Source organism: Poecilia reticulata, chromosome 21, assembly GCF_904066995.2.
Source record: "Poecilia reticulata chromosome 21, P_reticulata-male-v2, whole genome shotgun sequence".
NCBI lineage: Eukaryota > Metazoa > Chordata > Actinopteri > Cyprinodontiformes > Poeciliidae > Poecilia > Poecilia reticulata.
In genome coordinates, this window is record NC_088850.1 from 15,618,925 (window position 1) to 15,643,536 (window position 24,612).

Below are 24,612 nucleotides of genomic sequence, written 5' to 3' on the forward strand. Positions count from 1 at the left end.
CAAAAAAGGACAGTTTTGAAGTGTAGATTAACCTTTTTTTGTGTTGCAATTGTCATGAGATTTTACATGCAATGCAGCCATATTGGATTTTAGGGCAACAGTCGTAATTTCTAAACGTTGTACTTTCTAATGTGCTGCTTATTTTAAATGTTTTGAAAACCACTGATAATACAGAGATTTTCAGTAGCTCATTACTGACCTCTAGTGGTCATGTAAAAAATAACATGTATCTCTTCAAGTAAGATTATGTGAATTTTAGGGAAAGTTTTAAGTATTAGTTCTCTATTGTTTCACTGGTTTGGTGCTGTTGTAGTTGTTGAGTGATAGTGATTTTGATTTTAAAATTTTTTTAATATTTATATACACATATAAATATATTCATACAGAAAGAAATCCTTCATTTATGTCTGTAAAAACACTTCTAACAGGAGTTATGGATAAATCTTTATTCAGACACAATTTGAACAATTTAGATTAACAAAATGCTGCACAAAATTTCATTTAGTGAAATTATTATACAATAAAACACATTGACTTATTTAAAAAAAAAAAAACAGATTTTATTAACGATTAGGAAATCTTTCGTTGTTATAAACATACTACTTCTATGCTACAGTTTGATTGTCCGTGGAAAGCAGTATCAAAAACAAACACGCGACAACGAGACACAAATACAATATTTAATTTTTTACTATTTTTTCTTCCTTTTGTGGTGCTTACTGGACAGACTTACTTTTAGACAAGCATTAGCTTTGTCACCAGTTTAGCTCAGTATACAAACAAAAGCACGGCTGAAGAGTTTTAAACGTTTACTGAAGCATCTCAAGTACAACTAGAGCAAATGTTGTTATTTTAAACTGACAGAAATGCATTACGAAGACTTTGATATATTTCTACCTGGGCACTGAAGTACTTTTTATTTTTTTGAGAGCCTGAGGTTAAGGTTTATATTTCCACATTGGTTAATTTAAAGCAGTGGCATCAGTAAAGTAAAAAACAATCCAGGAAAAGGATATAAAACTATAATAAACTTTTTAAAGGTGTAACATCTTACGTGACTGTTCACACACAGACATGTAGCTAAACAAGAAGACTGTGTTTAATAAGCAAAATATTCTTGATAGTTTCTCTGTCCACACATCCCTTCAAACTCAGCCTGTGGTTAGGATGTTTGAAGGTTTTTCAAATAAATCCATCTTTTATTTTATCTTGGCATCGTCTCAGATAATATAATATTAACAATGATGGAAATCTGAGTCCATTTATTTAGCAGGAGAGGAAATCCCACATCAAAGTAAATCAAGTAATCCACAGAAGTGGGTAAGAACTACTGTAGTTGTTTACTTGAGTAACTTTTTGGACAACAATTACTTCTAGGAGCAGTTTTACTATGCCACATTTTACTTCTGCTTAAATAATGCTAATAGGAAGTGTCACTACTCTTACTTGAGTAAAATTTCTGGATACTCTACCCAGCGTGAGTAACTTCACAGAATGAAGAACAAACATATGTCAACCAAAAATATTTGAGACACAGAGACAAACCTAGGGTTTATGTCGGAGTGATACCTCTTGTTTGTACAATAGCTTTGTTGTTTTAACGTTATTTTCCGTCTGCAGAGCCTTTGTGCCATTTGTAGGTCAAAAAAGATACAGTAAACACTATTGTCACTAGAAGTACTTACATATATATACATTTTGTACTGTAAACATTAGCTTAATAAGTTTTATATTTTTTTAAAAATTATTTGGAAATGTGTTTCTTTTGTCGTAATTTGTCATGATCAGTTACTCATACGTAAGTAGCCGTGTTACCAAATACTTACATGAGTAATTTTCTTGGAGAACTACTTTTCATTTTTACTTGCGCTTAAAAAAAATATTAAAGAGGAAGATCTGTGATGTTGTGGGCCTGACTCCCTGATTATTATATTTTTTTAAAATCTGGTACACTGTCTGAACTGAAGCAACCATTGTCTGTAGCTGCCTTAGGTTTTCTAAGTGCAAAATAATACAAATAAAACTAACAACAGATATACCAATTATTGTGGCACCAATGGTTGTGTCAACAAGGATGATTTTTTAATGTCTTTTTTTCCTGACTGAATATATTCAAAGTCAAGATTTTTCTTTTCCAAACTTCCAGCATGAGTTTCTACTTCTGCTAAAAAAAAAGAAGATAAATCTGTAGATATGAATAATTTCTATTCATCTTTGCCTGAGGGTTTTGTTTTGCAAGCTGCATATTTCAGCAGCTTTTGCTCCTTTTAACCAAGAAGTCTTGCCTAAATCTCAGTTGCTGTGAGAGTTTATAATGAAGAACACATTTTTTCAGAACTAGAGTTTAGTTTGCCGTAGCGTTAATTAAAGAGGCGTCATCTTTGGGCTTAACAGAATCCAGCATTAAGTGTAAAATTAAACGATTTGACAGAGTGAAGCTTTAGCTTAGTGATGACACAGCTGATGAGTTATATTTACAATTTGTTTGTCTTTATTCATTCATGCTTTGGACGTAATCTAAGCAAAGGTTATTTTTTGTAAATTAAGAAAATGGTATAATTTATCTGTAAAAGATGACGCAGTTGTGCCATAAATAGTACTTTGTTGAGATGGGAACAGTAACAGTTTGGGAATCCGTGATTTAGAGTAAATGAGGTCACTGACAGCATGACTTAGCGATTATCAGCAACATATAAATAATTATAAAGAAAGGTGAAATCATCTGTTTGCCAAGCACCAGAAATAACACTAACTCAAAGGATACAGAAGACAGACGTGGATTAAAAAAAACAACAACAAAAAAAAAAAAAACGATAGTCGAAGCGCTTCCAATCCGTTCATTTCCTCTCGGCTCTGGATGTAAATTTGCGAGGTTTGACACCACCCGGTGAAAAACTGGGAAGACCAGTGCAGAGTCTTCCCAGATATAAGCCAGGAATGTCACTGCAGAGTCTAAACATCGGAGCGGAGCTGGAGGGAGCACTTTAAACAGAAATCAGTCAAACTAACTCAGCTTGCTCCCGGCTGGAGACCGCAGAGCAGCAGAGGAAAAGAAGTGATACGCCACCTTCTAAACACTTATCACGCATGTCCTAAGTAAACCGAACAACAACAGCGGGTTATTGGTTCTGCCTTGGCTCCTTGACGTCCACTGGGTGTTGAGGTAGAGATGTGCTTGAGCGGTAGACCTGCTGTTCGCTGACCTGCGGTCGAGGTTGCACGCTGATGACATGTGCATCTGTTGAGTGTTGCTCGGCTACATGAGAGGTAAAAGGTTTTGTCTTCTTAAACAGGAAGCTGCTAATGTACTGGAATGTGTGCATGTGGGGGTATTTTGAGAGCCGTTTGCGATCTCTGTGTGGGTTTTTAAATTCTGTCCAGGAAATTTGCTCCACATGTGTGGTTCTACCAAACTGCAAAAGGTATGTACAAATACTTATTGTGTACCATGCCCGGCAAAAAAAATGGGATAAAAGTTTCCACATCAGGCTAAAGTAATGGCCTCATTTAAAGTCTTTTTTTTTTTTTTTTTGATTGGCCGACACAAAGTAGTGCAAAGGAAAAGCAAATGTGTTTTGTTTTTTTTTCCAAATAAAAGTTTGTATTGTGCGGAATGCATTTGTATTAGCGAACCCCTTTACTTTGACATTACTAAATAAAACACAGTGCAGCAGATTCTCCTTCAAAAGTCAGCTACCTTTTAAATATCAATAAGGTCAAGATAGAAAAAAGATCACAAAAACATAACCAGTCGGCAACGGCGGTGCTGAGGGCGAGAATGTTACGTTTGTTGATAGAAAAGCCACCAGAAGATGCCACAGATGACTGGTGTCATCTAAAGACTTGAGTTTGGACTTTGTGCTAACCAAAGAGTGAAAAGAGTCAAACTAAAGTTTGGATTTGGGGCATGCCACACTTTTCAAGGTTTTCTGAAGGGGTAGCAATGCTTTTCCATGGTGCTGTGTGTATGTGAATAATCCCATGGTTCCTATTATGCTTCTATGTGAGCCGAGGCCTTGTCTTTTAACAGGTCCAGACACAGGTGACAGCTCCAGCTCCCTGGAAAGACACAGTGAAAAATCACCTCGCCTCTCTCTTTCCATATATAGCCTTATCCTGAAGCCTCTCTCAAACATAAAGTACATAACCTAAAAAGTTTTGAGTCCACTGATGTCTTTGGTGTAAAAAAAAAAGAAAACCTTCAAAAACAGGCTCTCACCTTCAGGAGGCTGGGTCATCGGAGGCTTCAGACAGTACATGTGATATCCCCGATCGCAGTCATCGCAGAACAGCAACTGGTCCTGAACGGAAACACACACACACACACACTCGACATTGTGAGAAGAAAGAGATTTTCGGCGACGGTTCCCGACACGACGAGCCTTAGCGTGACGATGCTCACGTCGTTCTCGGAGGTTCCGCACAGACTGCAGGACTTGCACTCGATGCACTGCCACTGATACGTCCTGACCGCCTGCATCATGTTCTCTGTGAACTGCAGACATGTGGGGTGACCTTTGAAGGGGCAGCGAGGTAAAAAAAAAACAAAAAACAAAAACACACACAAGGAAAGACATTATTGGACATATTTTACGAGAAGTTTCCACCGCAAGTGATGTTTATCCTCTAGTTTATAAAAATACTTTCTGTCGTTCGGGTTTTTGAAGTCATTTACAAATTAATACAACTCTCATTTCACCTGTGCGAACATGTCTATGCACCCTTGTGTAAGTAATTTGTGTAAAGCATCCCTACAATCACAATTGACTGTATCGGTATTGTATTCAGGTGATCATCAAATTTAGTGTATTGCATGATCAAAAAGGCTTTTTTAATTTTTTTAGCTGACCACATCTCTTTCTGCAGGCTTGAGAAGGCTTAATACAAATAATTTTTTATGTCAAAAAAACAAAAACGTTTCCCATTATTTTACAATAACGTACCCCCGTCCATCTACTTTGCTTATTATTTAACTGTTTGTATTGGTTCATCACATAAAATCTTAACAAAATAAATTGATGTTTGTGGTTCTAACTTGACTAAACACGAAGATATAATTGTGGTCTTCCAGCCAAAATGAAAACATCCACGTCAGAGGAACACAGGCAACGTCACGCTTGGCTCGCTGTTCTCCTGTCCTGACAAAGCTTGTTCGCTCAAATGCACTTTTCTCCGCCTTCTCCCTGCAGGTGATCTGAGATATGATTTGCAGGGATGAACAAAGCTGAGGGAGGCGGGATGTGATGCGGAAGGAAGAGACGCAGACAACTGCGGCATCATGATGCACGAAGCTGAAGAAAACAAACAGTGACGGCATGTCATCTAAAAGCAGAAATCCTCACGGAGGGATGGAGCCAGACGAGGCAAGCAGAACTGAACCAAGCAGCCGATATTAAAAGACGGGGAATATCGGTTTTTCAGCTGTTCAGTCTCACTTATTGAGGTCGTTGATAACCCACAAAAATAGAAACGCTTGTTTTGTGGCAACTTTGAAATTGACCTTGATCGGCACTTTTCTTCATATTTAATCTGTCATATTCCCAAAAGACTTGCGGCTACAGCTACGGCTAAAGATTATTCTACAGGTTGTGGACTCAATGTGGCTAAATACAAATGCACAAACAACTAATAATACATTACATCACTTCCTCTACCTGTATTTGTCTATAACAAGAAACCTCCACAACGGTACGTCGTACGTCGACATCCAAGCCGAGCTTAATGAGTGCTAAAACATTTAAGGTGGGTAAACAGTGTGGGCTTTTCTAAAGGTCTGAAAACCTCTTTAAAGTTCAGACTTTGTAAAAATCTATGATAAATCTTTACATTTTTCATAAATCTTTTGAATCTTTTGTAGTGTAACTTTAAATTGTTCCACACACACAAAAAAATTTGGATTTGCTATTTTAGTAGCAAAAATAATTAATCCAATCTGTCATCTACACCCATTTGTCCTTGCATGGTCCCAGGGGGCTGGTACCCGTTTCCAGCAGCCATTGGGTCAAGAGGCGGGGTGCACTCTGGACAGGTTTCCATTCTGTCACAGGGAAACACAGAGACACAAAGGACAAGCAACCATGCACACACACACACACACACTCATACCTAAAGGCAATTTAGAGTAATCAATTAACCTAACTTTCTCTGGACAGTGGGAGGAAGCTGGAGTACTGGAGACACTCCACACATGCATGGTGGAGACGTTAATCCAGGTTTTATCGTTAATCCAGGTATTAAGATAATTCATTGTTAATGTTGTTAACTTCTGTGTAAAACTTTGGTTCTCTTACATAGTTCTCCCGTTTTCCTTTTACTGTCACAATTATTCCAAAAGCTGGATCCAAACCAACCTGGCTCAAGATGCAGAAAAAAAATTGCCCTCATTGTTAAAATGCGATTAACCACATTTTTTTTATTTGCCACATCCAGACCTAATTATTGCCAGATCTCTAGAGTCGAGAAATTACTTAAATAGAAGCTGTCTGACAACAGTAAGTAGGCAAAAAGAGCAGTAGGCTCTTTTTGCCTACTGCTCTTTTTGCCTACAGTAAGTAGGCAAAAAGAACATTGTGCTGTAGCAGGAAGCTACAGCACAATGTTCTTTACAAACCGGTAAACAAACCGGTCAGCGCCATTTCTTACCACTCGTCTTAACAGAAATGCCAGAGCTCATTTAAATTGGTTGGGGATTTTTTTTCGAACATAGAGCCAATTTCAATCAGCTCTACCAATTTTGATGAGAAGATTGATCAAATGCCCAGCCAAGACGAAAAAAAAGCCAAGTGTTTTAGTCGTAAAGCAGTCATTGCTGTAGCAGCAATGACTGCTACAGCACAGTCATTGTCTCTAGCAGGAAGCTACAGCACAATGACTTGTTTCGAGCGAAAATTCCTCTGAACCGGCGTAAATCCGCATATAAAAAGAATCATCATTAGAAGATCGCATTTTGCGTTTACTCTGGTGATGTTTTTTCTAGTATTAAAATGTATTCGACACTGAAACATTCACAATTTTCACAAAATCTGTGAGGAGGCAAATACTTTAAAGCGTCACATCGGTTGCGCTCATCAACTCATCTCAAATTCTAACGGTTCTGGCACCGTCTGGGGTTCGCTTGTTTTTGTTGTCTTTGCGACAAACTCACCAGAGCGACCGCAGTCGGAGCAGGACACCAGCTCCTCCGCCTGCCCCGTTTTCCTGTTGGCGTCCTGGTCCCCCAAGCAGAAGTCACAGTAATCGTTGGGAATGATGGTTCCATCAGAGCCCTTCTGAGCTGCCCAGAGGAACAAGAAAACATCATAAAGGAATATTTTTGATAGAGACCGCCATAACGAAGTCAGCTGCGAGAGCTGCGTCTCACGTTTGTGGTTGTCCGAACTGTGAGGCGACGACGGAGCCGTCTCCGCGTCCTTCTCCTCTTCGCCTTCCTCCTCGGCCAGGTGAGTGTGGGTGTAGTGGTAGCTCAGGCCCGGACGGTTCTTGTAGCGCTTCCCACAGACTGCGGATGAAACGTGACGCGTCCGTTAGCACAAATCACCAGCTGAGGGCCGAGAAAGAGGATGTAAAAACAAAGCAACAGCAAAAAATAAATAAATAAAAAAAGCAAAGAGCAAACCGAAAAGTTAAAAACTACCTTTGGATGTACTGGTAGATTAGTTCTGTTTATTGTTTTATGAATATGAGCACGAAAGCATGAAGTCGTTATGTTTTTTTTTTTTTTACTGGCATCCAATTGTGCTGAACCCATTAATCAAAAGTAAAACATAAACAATAATGGAATCATTTCCATGCCAAAAATATTGAAAGCTTGCCGGATTGCCTTGAATTCCTAAACTAGCACAATGATCCTGAATTAATTTCAATTTTCAAACGGGTATTTGGTGTGGCGTAGAAAAGCATAAAGGAGTTTCATCTCATCAAATCAAACCATCACACCTCCACCACCGTGCTTAACAATTGCAACGTGGTGTGTGTGAAGCAGGTAATTCTGTATAAGCTGTAGTTTTCCTCCATCCCCCCCCAAAAAAACAAAAAAACAACATATTTCTTGATTTGAAAGCACAATTCAACTTTCATAAAGTTCACAAAGCAGTAAATAATTTGCACCCAGTGGAAACACTTCCTCGGCGGCTTTAGAGAAACCGACGCAGCATGCATCTGTCGGTGAAGTCACACCAGAACTTGCGACCGGTAGCGACAGGAGCTCATGGCAAAGCGTTAGTGTCATGCAGCGAATCCACAAGGAGAAGCCCAAGCACACAGCATCAGAAGCTTTCTCTCAGACATTCCTGCGCTGTTAGCGAAAAGGCTGACCACCGCGATATAGCATGGAGCTGGGAGAGAGAAAAGTTCAAATTCAGATACCTTCTTCAGCCTTTTTTGAGTTATGCTTTTGTTTGTACCTATCTGGAACAGAGGAGACACAGAAGCAAACCATGACGGAAAGAGAATGAAACAAAAAAATGGAAATGAAACCGATTGGCATGAGTTTCAGTCCACAAACAACCCGACTCCTACGGTGGGGGAGAAGGGTGAGATTTCGTCCAGGTACAAAAAGGGGGGCATGCTGGTCAATTCTGCATAAACATCAGAGTCCCTTTACATGCTTATTTTAGGAACAGGAGAAAAAAGGAGGGATGACATTAAGAGACTTGAGAGGCTACATCTGCTCTTCATCAACATGTATTTTCTCTTTGAACAGACATTTTAGATATTTTTTTTTTGTCATGGGAACTTCTGCAGGAAGGGGGTTGGGAGGTGTAATAACAGCAGGATGACAGGGCAAATGATAAACTGAGGAGACATGTTTTGCGTCTCCTTACTGTCACAGATGTAAGGTTTATCCAGGTCTTCTGCATTAACAGATTCTGTCCTTCTGCGAGTCGATCCTCTGCTCTGCAAGGAAACAACAAACGTTAATCACACGTGCGACCTTGTTACGCTTACAGGTTAAAGCAAAGATTACAGCAGTTTAGTTCATGTTACTGCTCTCATTCATAGAACTAAATGTAATACATTTATATTATTTCAGGCTTTTATTGATTTATTTCCACCTTTCTCCCACGCATTGTCAAAACAATACAGAATAGCAGCAACCTGTGTCTCTGCAGCTGCATATTGGACTTTCTTAATAGCTTTGGTTAAAAATGAAAAGGAACCAGTTAATGTTTTTAAAATACAAATGTAATAACAAATATAGGCTTTTAACCATTTTTCAAAATGTCCCTGCACTGAATTTGTGCAGAATTTTCACAACGAATCTCACTAAGAGTACCAGCAATATGTTTTTAATCATTAAATCGGAATTTATGTGGTGCTTTTTAGTATAAACATGTATATCCTCTCTAATGTTTATCATTTTAAATAATAAAAATATAAAATAAAATGCTGGTTATATAAAAATAAGAAATTTCCTAAAGCAGATATTTGTCTGACAAGTTTTTTCTTTTGTTTTTTTTTCATGAGACATTTTGCAACTCCAAACGAGTTTCATTTGGCTGTCCTGAGAGCAAAATGGCTCTTCAGGTTGTAAAGGTGGCAGACAAATGGCAAAGAACAAACCAGTCGGCGCCTTTTCTTACCACTCGTCTTAACAGAAATGCCAGAGCTCATTTAAATTGGTTGGGGGTTTTTTTTCGAACATAGAGCCAATTTCAATCAGCTCTACCAATTCTGATAAGAAGAGTGATCAAATGCCCAGCCAAGACGAAAAAAAAAGCCAAGTGTTTTAGTCGTAATGAAAAAAAAAAGCACGTGAATATGTAAGCAAGGTAACTGAATGACATATTTTTGGCTTTTGTTACCCACTTTGCCTCTATTCCTGTTCTTTTTCTTTGGCGTGTCTCCTTCAAACTCTTCATCTTCGTGGAAACTGTCCCCGTTTTCCTCTGCTTCCAGAACTCTCTACAAAAAAAAAAAAAGAGCAAACACACCCCTAGTAGGTTCAAATAAAACAAGACAAGGAAAAACAAGCTAAAACTAAAAATACAGCACAGAGGTTTGTGTAGACTTTAACACACATCATGGTTGCAAGGCACTATTTTTTTTTCCATGTTTTTAATGGGTTTTACAGAGTTTGTCATGCAGGAAGAGCCAGAAACGTTACTTTTACAACTGACAGTCATTCGTCAGGCACATAAACCAGTCAGATGCTACAAAGGTGAGAAAGAAAGTCATTCACTTTCAACGCTGGGTTGGTTTAAAGTTACCTGTATTTCCAGAAGCGTCTCGTCATCTTTACTGATGTTTTTTTTCTCCAAGGCGTTGTCCCCCCTCAACAGCGCCTCCAAGGCGGTGGCCTCCCCGGGAGGCCCCTCGCGTTTGGGCGCCTGATCAGCTTCTGTGGCGGAAGGGTAAAGGGACGAAGAGCAACAGAAAGAAAGGATTTGGTTTCAGTATGTGCTTCCGTATGTCACAAAACTCTGTTGGTACCCCGTTTGTGTTACACGGTAAGCCAGCGCAACTGTTCCTCCGATATCAAAATGTAAACTCAGTTCCAGTTGCACTTCAAAGACAAGGTAAGAGGAACATCATCAGCCCTGTCACTCCATACTTATTCGTTTCTGTGAAGGTGGATTTGTGAAAGCCCAAACTCACTACATCACTCCTCTTTGAACTTTAAAAGCGGAATGAAAATAGGATGAAAGCGGAGATGTGTGTTTAAAGTTTCCTCGTGTTTAGCATGCGATACGCCCAAACCTTTAGTCTTTTCGGTATCCGAAGACTTCAGAGAAAGACTTGCAGGGCATTTTCTTTATCTGCTAACCCCCACCTCACCTCCAGCAGCAGCACAAACATATCTAACCTTTATTGCTTTTCACCTGTGGGAACAAATACCTCGAGTCTTATGTCTTATGTTTTCCTCTATCGTCAACCCCTTAACGTTGAGCTCTGGTTAGAGCTGGGGTCAGGGAAGGTCATGTGAAGGCTTGTGGAGATTCAAGCTTCACTCAGAATCCATCAATTTATTTAGAATTGCTTTGGTAGTTCAAGTTTTATTTAATACACTAGATCGAGCTAACTTTTGCAAAAACTATATATATTTTTTTCCTTAATCAGGGCTGGGCTCAGAAGAGACTCATTCAGAATATCTCCAAAGGTAGAGACTTTTCTATCAGCAAAGATATGAAAGATCCACCACATTGCTTTGTTGCAAAGCAAAACTTTTGTTGCAAGTTCTACAGGGAGTGCTGTTTTTTCTTTTCTTTTATTATTATTATCTTCTGTTGCAACAATTTCCACTGTTTTGAAATTCCCCTGAACAAACTTGCTCTGTCAGTCGGGCCAGTTGTATTTCCCTGCTCATGTGTTGGAGACACCAACTCTTCACTGTCTGCACATGCAAAAAGTTGTGATCATGCACTCCCTTCCTCATGCCGCCCTGGGCATCCGCTCATGTTACATATCAAAAACTGGCTCTGGCAGCGAACAGAATCGTTAAGCTTAATATTTAGGATTTCTCCCATACAACTAATTATTCTCAGTGTGCTGCTATAGTCTCGTGCATTTTCTTGAGCCTGAAAACAGAAAATTGGTTCCAGACTCTTTTAGATGAGCTCCGATAACACAGAGCAGCAAATGTACATAAAGAAGAACTGAGAAATCACCATTATACATTCATTCCTGACAACCCTTTATCCAGAAGGCATTACAGAAACGAAGCATTTGATAAAACTCTGGAGGAACAAATTCACATTCCTCTGTCATGGTATCATATATATTTCACCCGACCTGCACAATGATATCCTGCAAATGCTTTCCAGCTTTAATAGTTAAACAACCAGTATTGCTTTTTCATCTTTTGGCATTAAAGGTTGGTTGGTTGTAGCTCTGGGGAGTTTCTTATACTTTTTTGTTTTTTTTTTCAACAAAGAAGGACTCCCTTTTCTGCCTCGTGAAGAAAAAAAAATCATTCTTTGCAGAACGCTCTGGAGTATTACATTGCATCTGGAGGACACAGAAGAGGGAACAATAGTGGCAGAGAGCGGAAACAAAGAATCGCCTTCATTCCTCCTCTTATCGGGTTCCCTGGTATTCCACTTCTAATATCCCCCCCACCCCCCAAAAGACAAAGCGCTGTGTGCACGAAGGGATGAGAACTGACAAAATAAAGCATGTACTGCCGTCTCATAAGGCTAAGCTGCATTTTAATGCCTCATGGACAAATGATTATAGAGGCCCAGTGAGGGTGCTCCTGTGCTGGAGTTGGGGGGGAGCAGGAGTCATGTGTGGGGGTGTATATGAGTGTGTATGCGTGTGTGTGTGTGTGTGTGTGTGTGTGTGTGTGGGTGTGTGTGTGTGTGTGTGTGTGTGTGTATGCGTGTGCGTGTGTGTGTGTCTACAGCTACAGAACAGTGAGAGGGGGCATTGATTCGAAGGAGAAAAAAAAAAGAACCTGGAGACCTGGTGAGAGAGAGGCTAACCAGAGCCAGATGGCCTGATAGCAAGAATTAATAAAACAAGCAGAGTGCAGGAAACACAGCAGCACCAGGAAAAACGTCAAAGTGGAAGCTGCATGTAAAAATAACTCAAATCAAAATGGGACAACAGAGTCGCTACTTCGCAGTGTTCTGGGTTTCAATTGAGCGTCTGTGTGTAAATCTGCCAGGCTGCGTTGTTGTTTGAATTACCTAGCCGGAGCTCACACAGGCGGAGCTGGGGATCCAGGGGTGGGTGGAGTCGCCTCTTTTTCCTCCAGCAACGAGCCGGGTACGTATACATCTGCCCCGCCGCCTGGCCTGGACCAGGAAAAAAGGACAAAACACACACAGCCATACACTCGTTAATGCAGGCACTGTGGAGGAATTTTGAACAACCTCTGCCAACATTTTAACAATTTATGCACCGAGTCCAAGCAAAACAGACACACGGAAAAACACTTAGAGTCCTCGTCCCCCCTTTCACCCCTTCATCTCCTCCGTTTATCCCCCCCAGCACTTATTGTGTCCAGATTTCAGTAATGTTTAGTGCAGTGGTCAACATCTTGAGAAAAATCCTGACCCCAGTCAGATGCCATTAAATTTTTTTTTGTCTTATTTTAGATTTTTCCGGTTGGTTTCAGAATTTCCAGTTTGCATCCTAGTGGGGCAGAAACCCGTATTCTAAAGCAAAGGAATGACAATTTGAAATCTGACTTTACTCTAGTAAATTTTATCATTTCTCTGCCTTTAATCCTCATTCTCCCCCTCCCCCTCCTCCCATTATCTTCGGAGAAAACAGAGAAGAAGGGAGAGGGAGTGGGAGGTGTAGAGGGGGTTCAGTTATGTCCACATGAGCAAAGATAGAAAAAAAATATTTAAAAATCAAGAGAAAGGAGGTGGAGGCATCAACCCAGAATAAATGCATATATTGCGAGTTAGGTCTGCCACAAAGTATAGGGTGGGGCCTGAAGGGCTTTGCATACAAGATGGAGCGCGGGCTATTTATGTCCAGATCTCAGCAAGGAGCAGATTGTTCCCTTTGGCTGCACAGAGGACCCACATGTGCATGGCCAATTCTGAACACTTGATTCAGGATAAATCATTGATGGACACCTCATCATGAGATACACATATTAAAGTTTTTTTTTTTCTTTTATCACAAATATCTATTAGCTAAGCATTGTAGGTAATGCGCTAACATGCTTCCCTGGGTTGATCTAAGCCTGGAAGCAGAATCAGAGTATTGACAAAATACACCCACTAGTTTGTATCTTGCAAATTTTTCTGAGTTGACTCCTCATTTTCGCTCTGCTACTCCGCTTACCGTAAGTCACGCAGTCACTACATGTAGACGTGCGTATGCGCAGAAGACAACTTGCTGAATGTCAGAACGACCATCAGGGTGGCAAAGAAATGGAATTCAAGATTCTTTGGTCTAATTACTTCAGCTATTCCTGACCTTCTAGGATTTCAAACTACGTAAATCTTTGCTTTTACAGGGAAAAAGAAAAACACAAATAGAGTGAGCAAGTAGCTGGCGTGGACAGAAGTCAGAGAAGAATGAGCAGACTGGTTCTACCGGGAAGCACGGATGGGCTACAGCAGCAGAAGACCCCGCTAAGAGCCGCTCCAGTCAGTGAGAACAGGTAAGTGAGGCTGCAGTTCACAGGCTCAACAGAATTTAAGAATAACATATGGGAAACTGAAATTCAAATAATCTTAGCCTAGGTGTGCTTTTATTTCTAGATCAGCGTTCAGACGTCTGAGACAAGTGCTTCAGTTGGAGGATACTTGTAATACCCCCCAAAACTAAGACAACCACACAAAGCACTCGCTGCAGCAGTCACCTGCTTTCATGCACCTGGCGTTGCTAAAATGAATTAAAGATTTAGAACAAAACCTGAAACTGCTTTCCTAATTTTCTGCAGTGGCAAAGCTGTGCCACAGGGCTTGCGAGTTAGCACAAACAACTCTTTTTACTTTGGTAGTGACATCTATGTTACCATCTCCCCAAAATGATATGTTTTTTTGTTGTTTTTTTTGCTGACTTTTTTGTAGTTTCTTTTGGAGGTCTATCTGCTGAACTATCTCAAAAGACAGCCGTCTTCTTCCTGTTCCAGTAGCATATTTCAGGTCAAATCAGGTAAAAAATGAAATACAGATATTTTCAAGCGGGTTGCAAAATGTAGCCAGATGCGATTCTGCAGGGGGGAGAAACTGAGATTCTTTTTTTTTCTTCCAGGACCAGGCAGGTTTCTTGGCCCTTGCAGAGTTTCTTACCTGGTCGGCGGTGGCGCTTTTCCATCCAGATGTAGCAGTTGTTCTGTGCCACACCAGTTTGCGAGTCCAAGAAGGGCATTCGCACGCTGCGCTCAGCACAGAGGCGGGCATTGTAGCTGCGACAGTGTTCAATGGCCTCTTTATAGAACTGGTCACCCAGCCTGAATCCAGGAAATCGTGAAAACAAGAACGCAGATATAGTCAAACAACAATGCGAGTATACAGTTGCGGAGCCAGCCGAGAACACAGCAAAATGCATCAGGCTCATTTACATTTCGTTCTACAACAATTACCCCATTCACTCAACATCTGCGCTGCATTAAGAAGATGTTTATTTGATGAAAAAAACACTTACCCGCAACTTTATAGTCTTATTTGTGCTATCAATCACAGCAGTATAAAGCATGCTTCTGTGATTTCCACTTCTCCTTTGTGATGACATGCTGTTGTTATTACATTCATAACATGCAAAAGCTTCTTTCAGAAAGGCAACGCCACGTGCTGCTGGGCTGATTTTCCCAAATCACCTTAGACTCAAAACAATTTTAAGATTTATGCCCAAATTATTTCTCTTACAGGGTTAAATCAAATCAGTGAGTCACTTTGTTTAGACTTCAAAAAAAAAAGATGGCAAAAAAAATCACGCTTGTAGCCCGTCTGACTGCATTGTTCAAAGTTACAGAGCCTTGCAAAAAGTAATTGTCACCCCTTTCCTAATCTAGAACCAACCAAAGACTCTGGAGGAGCTGCAGAGATCCACAAATGAGGTGGGTGGATCTGCGGACAAGAGAAATATTTGTCAAAAGGAAAAGCCTTCCAGAAGGAACACGGCAAACACGTTGAACACGATGCTCTGATCAGAGAATAAATTCATCATATAGGCCTACAGTCAAAAAAACAGTGCTGCAGGAGCAAAATATTAGCGTAGTAAAAAAAATTTTAGTAGCAAGACCTGTATTTTTATTGCTTTATTTGGGAAAATGGGTGGATTTCTCCCACAGATTTCTTGCGGGTTTTTTTCTTCTTTGTCATCCAACTGTAGCTTTGATATCAGGCAGAGACAAAATACAAGAAACCCACAAAACCAAGGTTTCAAATCTAACTTGGTCCTTTGTGAAAACACAATTGCCTCCTTGTTAAATCAGGAATTAACTGTGATCGGCAACATTTCTTTTGTTCAGTTTCACAAGCCACACACGGGCGTGATTGCTGCCAGACCTGTAGCATAAAAATAGGTGTAAATCCTGTCTGACGACATGAAGTAGAGTGAAAGATCTCAAAGAACATAATAGCACAAACTAAAGAAATTCAAGGGTTGAGTCAAACAAAAACAGTCTGCAAAAGATTAAATTGTCATTTTTAAGGTTTTGGGACTCCAGAAAAAAGCAGCGTTGGTCGTTATCTACACATGGAACAGGATGGAGCAAGAGGGAACGTTTCCAGGTGTTAGCACTCTACAAAAATAACTTCAAAATAGTGCAAAAATAAATCAACATCGACTCAGGAGGTCACAAAATAATCCCGGAAACCACCAAAGTACTGCCTCAGTTAAGGTTGATGTTTGACAATAAGAAACACTGGACAAAAAAATGGCATCCAGCACATACTTACTAAGTGCAAATCATAAAACACATCGTGATAATTCCCAAGCTGTTTTGGAAAATATTTTGCGGACTGGCTTAGATTCTTCCGGACATGAATGCGTTTCCAATTATTGATAAAGCCGTTACGTTTTCTCTCTTTCAAAGAAAAAAATATCCAGAAAAGTGATAAAATACAGCTTTGTTGCTCTATTGTGGGGCTTCACAGTGGTGCAGTTGGTAGAGCTGTTGCCTTGCAGCAAGAAGGTTCTGGGTCTGCATGGAGTTTGCATGTTCTCCCTGTGCATGTGTGAGTTTTCTCCAGGTACTCCGGTTTCCTCCCACAAAAACATGACTGTCAGGTTAATTGGCCTCTCCAAATAGCCCCTAGGTGTGTGTGTGTGTGTGTATGTGTGTGTGTGTGTGCGTGCGTGCGTGCGTGCGTGCGTGCGTGCGTGTGTGTGTGTGTGTGTTTGTTTGTCCTGTGTGTCTCTGTGTTGCCCTGTGACAGACTGGTGACCTGTCCAGGGTGTACCCCACTTCTCGCCCGGAAAGTTAGGTGGAGATAGGCACCAGCAACCCTCCCGACCTCACTAAGGGACAAGGGTGTAAAAAAATGGATGGATGCTTTATTGTAGAAAGTTTTTACAAAGAAAACCTTTGCAGAATCCCAGTGGTAGGGGTTAGCAACGGGCCACCATATTTTCGAGATAAAAAATATTTAAAGTTGACAGGAAATGTGAAAATATCACTAGGTAATTATGTGTTATTGGAAGACATTACCAATACCTAAACACCAACTATGTTGTTTTAGAGAAAAGCAAACATTAAAAAAACCTAAATAAATAAACAAGCAATGCTTAGCCTGGTGGGGGCGCAAGTAAAGCCTGGTGGCCCGCCAGGCTTATAATACACTGGGGGAAACCCTGCAGTTTATATTGTAGCACAGTAAAATACAAAAAAGGATCAAAGTGTTTTGCAAGCAAGGCAATGTGTAAGGCAAGAAAAGACGAAGATAAATAAGTTTCGCTTCAGGTCTTTAAGTCTATGTACTGTAGAGTCTGGACTTAAAAGATTTAGAGTGAAGGCATTAGAACTGACAATTAGACACGAGCAGAGAAGAGAAAAGCACATAAGAAAGATGAACCAAGCAAAGCTGTCAAAATGAAACACCGGTGGGCCCGTCAGTTTGAAAATCCTGCTGAGAAACGGTCTTCGTGCCGACTCAGCCTCATTCGCCGAGGTTTCAGGGATAGAACAATTAAAGATAGAGAAACGACACCAAGATCAGCACCTTCTGCAAACTGTGTGACGTGAGAAATACACAAAGGAGACTTTGCTGTTGATGTCACGCTGAAGATTTTCTCTGCTTGACATTGTTTAAGCCAGCAGATGCAGCCCTGCGAGAGTTTAGTGTATCCAGTCTGTCAGGGCTGTGTTTGGTTTTCGGTTTACAGAGTGCACACACGTCAGTCTGCTTGACCGTCACCGGCGCAGACGAGGAGTCTGGGAATACTCCCGAACAGATATGCACAAAATGGCACAATGGGCAAAAACAAGAACATTAGCCCTAATGAAGAGAAATTCGCAGTATGTGGAGATGACAGAGGAAAGAAAGTTGGCTGTTGAATCGAATATCTCCCTGTGATTGCGTTGTATTGGTATGAAGCTGATTTATTGCGCAGTTGGTGGAAATATTTCGGACATATTTTCTCGCAAAGACCCTAGAGATGGGATCTGTTGTAAATTGGCTCTTTTAAAAACAAACTGAATTTAAATGATTGAATTAAGATGACGGAGAAAGAGGTTTTGAGGGGTGGGGGGATAAAAACATATTACTGATGTAAATATTTATGTACAGAAGAAGCTAAACAAAAAAAGGATTACATAAGGGCGTAGCCATAAGGAGGAAAGAAGGGAACACTCGTAAAATTATGCATGAGACATCTGGAGGGCAGACTAATGTCCCTCTTATCAGTTTTCCTTTTTTTTCCAATGCAAATTACAGCTCAGCATTTGCTACAAATGACAACAAAATGGGTTGAACTCAATCAGAAATATTTTTTTAATCTATCTTTCGGAAACTGGATGAATGAGGATTACAATGGAATGAGTATTTGGGGAAAATACATAGGAAGTATTATTAAAATGTGACTAAAAACAGAAACCACAGAAATCACTTATTTTCCAACCTTACTTTCTACTGGAATACTGTGCTGTAGGCCACGGCTGTGAATCATTTGCTTGGCCCAAAGATATTTTGGTCCTGATATATTATTAGTAATGGTATTAATTACATAACACGACAATTACTTCGACTGTTATTTGAAAAGAAAAGACCCTTTTGGGGGACATTTTCTCTGTTGACATCCTTGATTAATTAATTGTATTGCAGTCGCATAGCATCGCACTGACATTAAAAAAAAAAAGATTTGAATGCCAAAAGCATTCACAGACCAATCATTTTTTCTTTAATGATTGGTTTGTGTTTTTATTTTTTTAAATTAGAAAATGCAAGCATTTATATTAAGCATTCCTGAAGACCGTTTAAGCAACATGACAAGTAGAGCCATAATAGAATCCAAATGGTAACAGTTCTCATTTTTCTGCAAACAAATTGTACAGCCGCATATTTTCACTGAGGGAAAATATTTTATGAAGCTGGAATTACAATACAAATGCACATTCACAGCATGGTCTGGAGCATCCTTCTCCATCTCGCTGGGAAGTCAATTTGCATATCTTGGGTGTCCTTCAGTCTTCTGTGATTCTAGCAGTTCAAAGATTGGACAAGTTTGATCCCCTTCATATTATTCAATACACTTAAACTGCTGCTCTTTGAAGAAAAGCCACTCAAAATGCCAGAGAACTAGATGAGTTTAACTCAAGCTACAATATGTCTGTTCCCAGTTTATGAATTTTTGAGAGAGGCGACTGTAAATAAGAGAAACCCAAAGCTGCTAGTTGCTCAACCTCATGTGGTTTTTGGCAATAGATGCATGTGGAAGTTGCTGGCAGACGTTTTGGGTCATACAGACCTACAGAAACGAGGAATGCAGCTGGTGTTTTGCCAACACGTGTTTATACAGTACGAGAGCAGCAGTCACAGTGCAGATCTTCAGAAGAGACTTCCTGTCACATAACTCACATTCCCAGAGGTTAAGACGTTATATCAGCCGTCACTATTTGTTGCCTGAACTGAAATGTGTGTGTGTGGAACCTGCAGGCATTTCTCCTCATCTCTCTCTTCCCATCTTCTTCTTCATCACTCTCTGGCTGGATGTTTCTGTCCTGATTTCAACAGCCCGACTGTCTGTGCAGTCTTCCCGGGGGAGAATCAATGTAGATTCTTACATAAGTGAGCGGCTGTGCATTTGTCTGTGAGGTGTTTTCAAAACTTGAGCGTAAAACATATGGAAAACCATTTTGGTCACTAATCGCACGTTGTCCCACGCCACCTGGCGTCTGACAAACCGCATTAAAATAGCCATATATGGTTCGCTTAGTAGATAGTTAATACGTGGCAACAGATGTTTTCAAAAATGCCATTTGGACTCAATTAAACACCTGGTTTAACCAGCGCCTGGCGATGAATTAGTCATTTCATCCTCTAACTACGACGGCCAGTAGGTGTGAACAGTTCTCATCCAATGAGTAAAAAGTGAAGTTAAATCTTCCAGACCAAGGGAAAACCATATGTCCATTACATACATACATTGTATGTCAATGTGTGTAATTGATATACATTTATGAGGTCAATTTTAGTTAGAGATGTATTAGGAATTCACTTCCTCGCAAGCGTACGTACAGTCAAAACACGGGGAATTTGAATGAGACCACACGGGTATCATGTATGCCTCGGGTGGATACAAAAGAACCCTTGAGAGTATTAAATTACTGTTAATTTGTTGCTCCCCAATTTTCAAAAAAGGACTTTTGGGGAAAATAAACGTGCATGAAAAATGTAAGGGTGCTACATTGAACTGTAAGTTTTAATACTGCACAGAGATCTGGAGTCTGATAGATAAAGGTCATTTTTAGACAATCAAATTGCAAAGCGTGACCTGAGTGTAAGCCAGATGCACATGGCTATGCAAAGGAAAGACAGAGAGTTGATAACAAGGAATGTTATTTGTCACCAGATTAGACAGTAACAATGAGTTCCTGTGTTAGTTTATAGACAAAAACATAATTTTCGGAATCAAGGGCCAAACATAAAATATGACAAAACTGTAATAAATATTAAGGCCAGCATTGTAGCACATTCATTTTAGCTAATTTATTATACAGATTTTAGCATGTTAAAAAATGTTAACGCAATTAATCTGATTTTTCTTTTTTTTTTTTTGGCTTTTCAGAATTCCCAAGCCGGAACCTTTGTATTCACATGTTTCCAATAAATCCAGTTTAATTTTGGTCCAACATCAGTGTCCGACCTTACGAATGTACTCCTGAAAAAAACAAAAACATCAAGCAGTTTAAGTCTCAAATTGCAGGTTGATACATTAAAACCCCATGAATTAGGTATAGGACAAGTAAAATATGTTTGGGAACGTTGTAGACATACAGAAACATGAGCAGCATGTGACCCTGAATAAGTGCGAAACCTCAGGGGAATCAGAGGGCAGACGCTACATATGGGCAATTAAAGCTGTGGAAATTTTTGGAGTCTGAAGACTGGGCGAAGCAGAGCCGGAGGGGGGGGACTATGGGGAAGTGAGGGAGGAGGAAGAGCTGATAAGGTAGAATGGCAGAGGGGTGTGGGGGTGGACGGGGTCTGACATGACCTGGGGCACACGTGTTCCCTTTCAAACCATGTCACACTCATTCCTTCTCAAATGCATAGATATGTCTATGCATGAATGCATTCATTCTTTTTACGCCACACACTGGGAATGAAAGGGAAGAAAAAGTGAAGACGGAGGAAGGAAAGAAGATACGGAGGAGCTGAAGATGAGGGGGGTTGGGACCTAGATTGAGATGATTTTGCTGCAACATCCATCCATCCATTTTCTTCCGCTTCATCCGGAACATATGATGAAGCATATGATGAACCAAACATTTATGTTGCTGCAACATATAAAAATAAATAAATAAATTTAAAAAATGCTCCCACAGAAATGAATAAAATTGTATAAGATGATAAGGTGATGAAAATCGAGCTGTTTCAACGTGCAGAACAGGAAAAAAAAAATCTATCCGTACCACCAAAAACTCTTCCTGTGAGCGTTTAGGATAGACAAAAGCCAGGGTTCAATCCTGTACTCTGGGTGCGTTATGAATGTATGCATTACGGCCTAAATGCAGCCAGACACACTCACCCCCCACCCACCCTCCCCTAAACCACTTTCATCACTCACTCCCCCTTCTACAAACCGTGAGGGGGAGGGGCGACACATGTAAACAACAAATACAACCCCAATACGTGAACCCTTCGCTCCACTCGCATCAAGCTGTTTCAAATCTCAGCCCACGTCTTCCCAATCCTCACGGAAAAGCCAGCAAGCCCCCCTTCCTACCTGAGCTCTTTGTTACGTTATAAATCCAAACCTGACCGCGGGATGTCGGCAGGGCATGCAATATGCACATCTCTGCATATAAATTACGGTGCTTATTTAAATACTTCTCATGTCAGCTCCTCATTAAACCCCAACCCTGCACTGCCTCTCCAGGTTTCCATTACAAAGGCGTCTTTGTACCTGCTTTTTTTTTCTTTTTTTTTTTAAATACCCCACAAGACAATGTGTATGGCTAACCACGACTGAGAAGGCCAGGCAGACATAGTGACTGTCAGGCTCTGATAGTTTTAATGAATCTATCAGAGAATAGCAGGGCAGATTATTATTTTAAAGCAGGCAGCCTGGTTGTCTGCTTAAAACCAAAGTTGAGCAGATCACTCCTCATATATTTTGCAAAAATACATCACGCATGGTTTGCAATGCACAGTGCCCCCCCCCCTCCTTTTTTTTTCTTCCAGAAATCACATGTGGGTCCAATTCACGTGAAAAGCAGATGGATCTCCCTCTCTCAGACCCCCTTATGACTCTCCTTTTCTTACCCAATACCTTTCTCCTGACAGATGGACTCAGGAAAAAATACTGGGACACTCTTAATCTGCTGCTCTACATACACAAAAGCTATAAACTGTCAACATCCTAATCTGCTTTGATGGAATACAAGCATTGTCTTTTACCCTGGCAAGTGCGGGGATTACAGTATTTTGTGTTATAGAAAAAAATAAATGAACAAAAACACAGAACGTGTGCATCAAGAGAAGGGATCCGTTATTGAATGGTGTAGCAACACAGAACGGAATTCAAAATGTAGTGACTTAATTTCAGCTGCAGGATAAATTGATAAGCCTAACTAGAACTTTTTATGGACACTGCAGATAGTCATTACTGTAGGAACTTGCACCCTTCTGGCTATTGATGATTATACTATAAACTACTGAAAACACTCTTACAAAAGGACTTTCTGTGGAAACTATTTGGCAAAGTTGCCAGAAGCTGACCACAAACACCCCAACAACTTTTGGTATATAAGAGTTTTAATCTGCTACTTTTCTAACTTCCTGGACAGCTAGCTGTGCAGCAGCAGTAAAATTAGTGTAGACCTGGAATAACAAGAAATGTAATTTTATTTTTGTCATTAAGTATACAGATAAGGCTAAAGTTATCACACCTACGACAGAATTATTTTGAAGTAGTTTTTAATTCAACCTAGAAGTTTGCTTCTGTCAGGAAATCACACAAACGATAAGAAGCTAATATATAGGAGTGTAGATTTGGAAAACAACAACAACAACAACAACAACAACAACAAAAATAGGCATCTTTATTGGCATTACAACAATTAATGCAATTAATTGATGGCACGGTTTTCTGCATCTGTGGTGATGCGCCCCGACATCTTTGAGTCTGGAAGACCTCCATGCCATCGCCCTAATCTTTAGCTCCCTCCGCTGATTCTCAAACAACACTATTTGGGAATCTTCTCGACCAAATGTGTCCATCAGGAGAAGGGTCCCAATAAATTTCCAAGGCAATAGATGTACCAGGAAGCGCAGTGAAGACACGTCATGGTCAAGAACTGGAAATTACTCCAGAAAAGGCAATTCCAATTTATAAATGTCTAATTATAATTCCATGTAGTATGTTGAACGTAAAAACAACCCTGCACACCACTAAAAGAACACCATACCAATACTGAAGAAGCGTGGAGGTGGTGGCGGCATCATGCTTGAACATTTGTCACGACGGAAATGATAAGCAGTTCCAAAGGCCAGCCAGAGTTGGCACTAAACATTTAAGCTTCTGCCTAGAAAATGAAGGAACCTGATCCTTCAGCCAGAAAGTAACTCAACACATCCAAATCAGAAAAAGAATGGCTTCTTTAGAAGAGGAGTAAAGTGGGGACTGTGCACAGGAAATACTCTCAAAATGCTACAGTTTTAGTTTATCTTATTTATATCTGATTTTTTTCCCCCCACATCACAAGCAGGTGGGCGCAGACTTATTTTCCCTTTAAGGATGAGCTGAAGTTTGCACCAGTGCAAGTTTTGCATTACTTGCATGACAGTTCCTATGCAAATGTAACTCGTGTCGTTTCTCCAATGCAAAGTTGTGCCCGTGCCGCCTTCATAAAATGGGGAACTTCCTACCAAGTGCACGATTCCGATTGCATATTGTGCATGCTTTTTATTTTACCGGGGCTGCACAGCCATGCAAGAGGGCAGGAGACCTGAAAACATCTGAAGCCGTTCAAGTGCTCGAGAAGCCTGATCTGTATTTATGAGCTGCACAATATGAAGAAATCATCGCTATCCTCCGTTTAGTCTGTGACAATGATAATGAGGTCCTGAAACATATAAATAAATACTACTTACGATTTTAATGGATTATGAATGACAGTCGCCATCTTTCGCTCTGCAAGGCTGTAATGTAATATTCCAAATCTCTGTGCAGTTTCGGACCGTCATGAAAAAAAAAAAAAAAAGTAGAAAAAAAAAATACAACAGCCAATGCTGTCCTGTCTACTGTGCTCCGTGCCAATACAACCCCAGCATGAAGACATTGGGCGTGGCTTCACAGAAGTATGTCAACAGACCCCACACGGGACTCATCCTGTGAAACAAAGTTGATTAATATGTATTTAAATTAACCCAAAACCTTCGAACCAATATGAGTAATTAACATTGTGGGCTTTCCTTTATGGCTTTGTTGGATCGTCTAATCCCTTAATGGTTCTGCCAGATGAAAAGACATTAACTTATTCCTATTTATTGTGTCTTATATCAGAATGTATACGAATTAAGCACGGAGGCAGTGGCC

General features: G+C 40.2%; 1 protein-coding gene and 1 long non-coding RNA gene across 8 annotated transcripts; one reads left to right on the forward strand and one right to left on the reverse strand.

The window, feature by feature from the left end:
- Positions 1–544: 544 nt before the first annotated feature.
- Positions 545–24,411, reverse strand: dpf3 (double PHD fingers 3). 6 transcript variants are annotated; one of them, XM_008398423.3, is made up of 12 exons: positions 24,168–24,402; positions 14,700–14,860; positions 12,630–12,737; positions 10,209–10,339; positions 9,808–9,903; positions 8,823–8,895; positions 8,365–8,406; positions 7,361–7,498; positions 7,145–7,273; positions 4,403–4,515; positions 4,220–4,301; positions 545–4,059 (listed from the first exon to the last, which is right to left on the reverse strand). In XM_008398423.3, exons 1-12 carry the CDS (start codon positions 24,197–24,199, stop codon positions 3,992–3,994), a joined length of 1,173 nt encoding a protein of 390 aa, XP_008396645.1. In that variant the 5' UTR covers positions 24,200–24,402; the 3' UTR covers positions 545–3,991. The 6 variants fall into 6 exon arrangements, with proteins under 6 accessions (XP_008396645.1, XP_008396646.1, XP_008396643.1 ...); XM_008398424.3 differs by lacking the exon at positions 8,365–8,406 and having other exon boundaries at positions 24,168–24,398; XM_008398421.3 differs by lacking the exon at positions 24,168–24,402 and having other exon boundaries at positions 14,700–21,592.
- Positions 7,328–14,747, forward strand: LOC145549668 (uncharacterized). 2 transcript variants are annotated; one of them, XR_014085507.1, is made up of 4 exons: positions 7,328–7,439; positions 13,919–14,065; positions 14,166–14,562; positions 14,662–14,747. It is a non-coding gene; the product is annotated as an uncharacterized LOC145549668 (long non-coding RNA). The 2 variants fall into 2 exon arrangements; XR_014085506.1 differs by having other exon boundaries at positions 13,919–14,562.
- Positions 24,412–24,612: the final 201 nt, after the last annotated feature.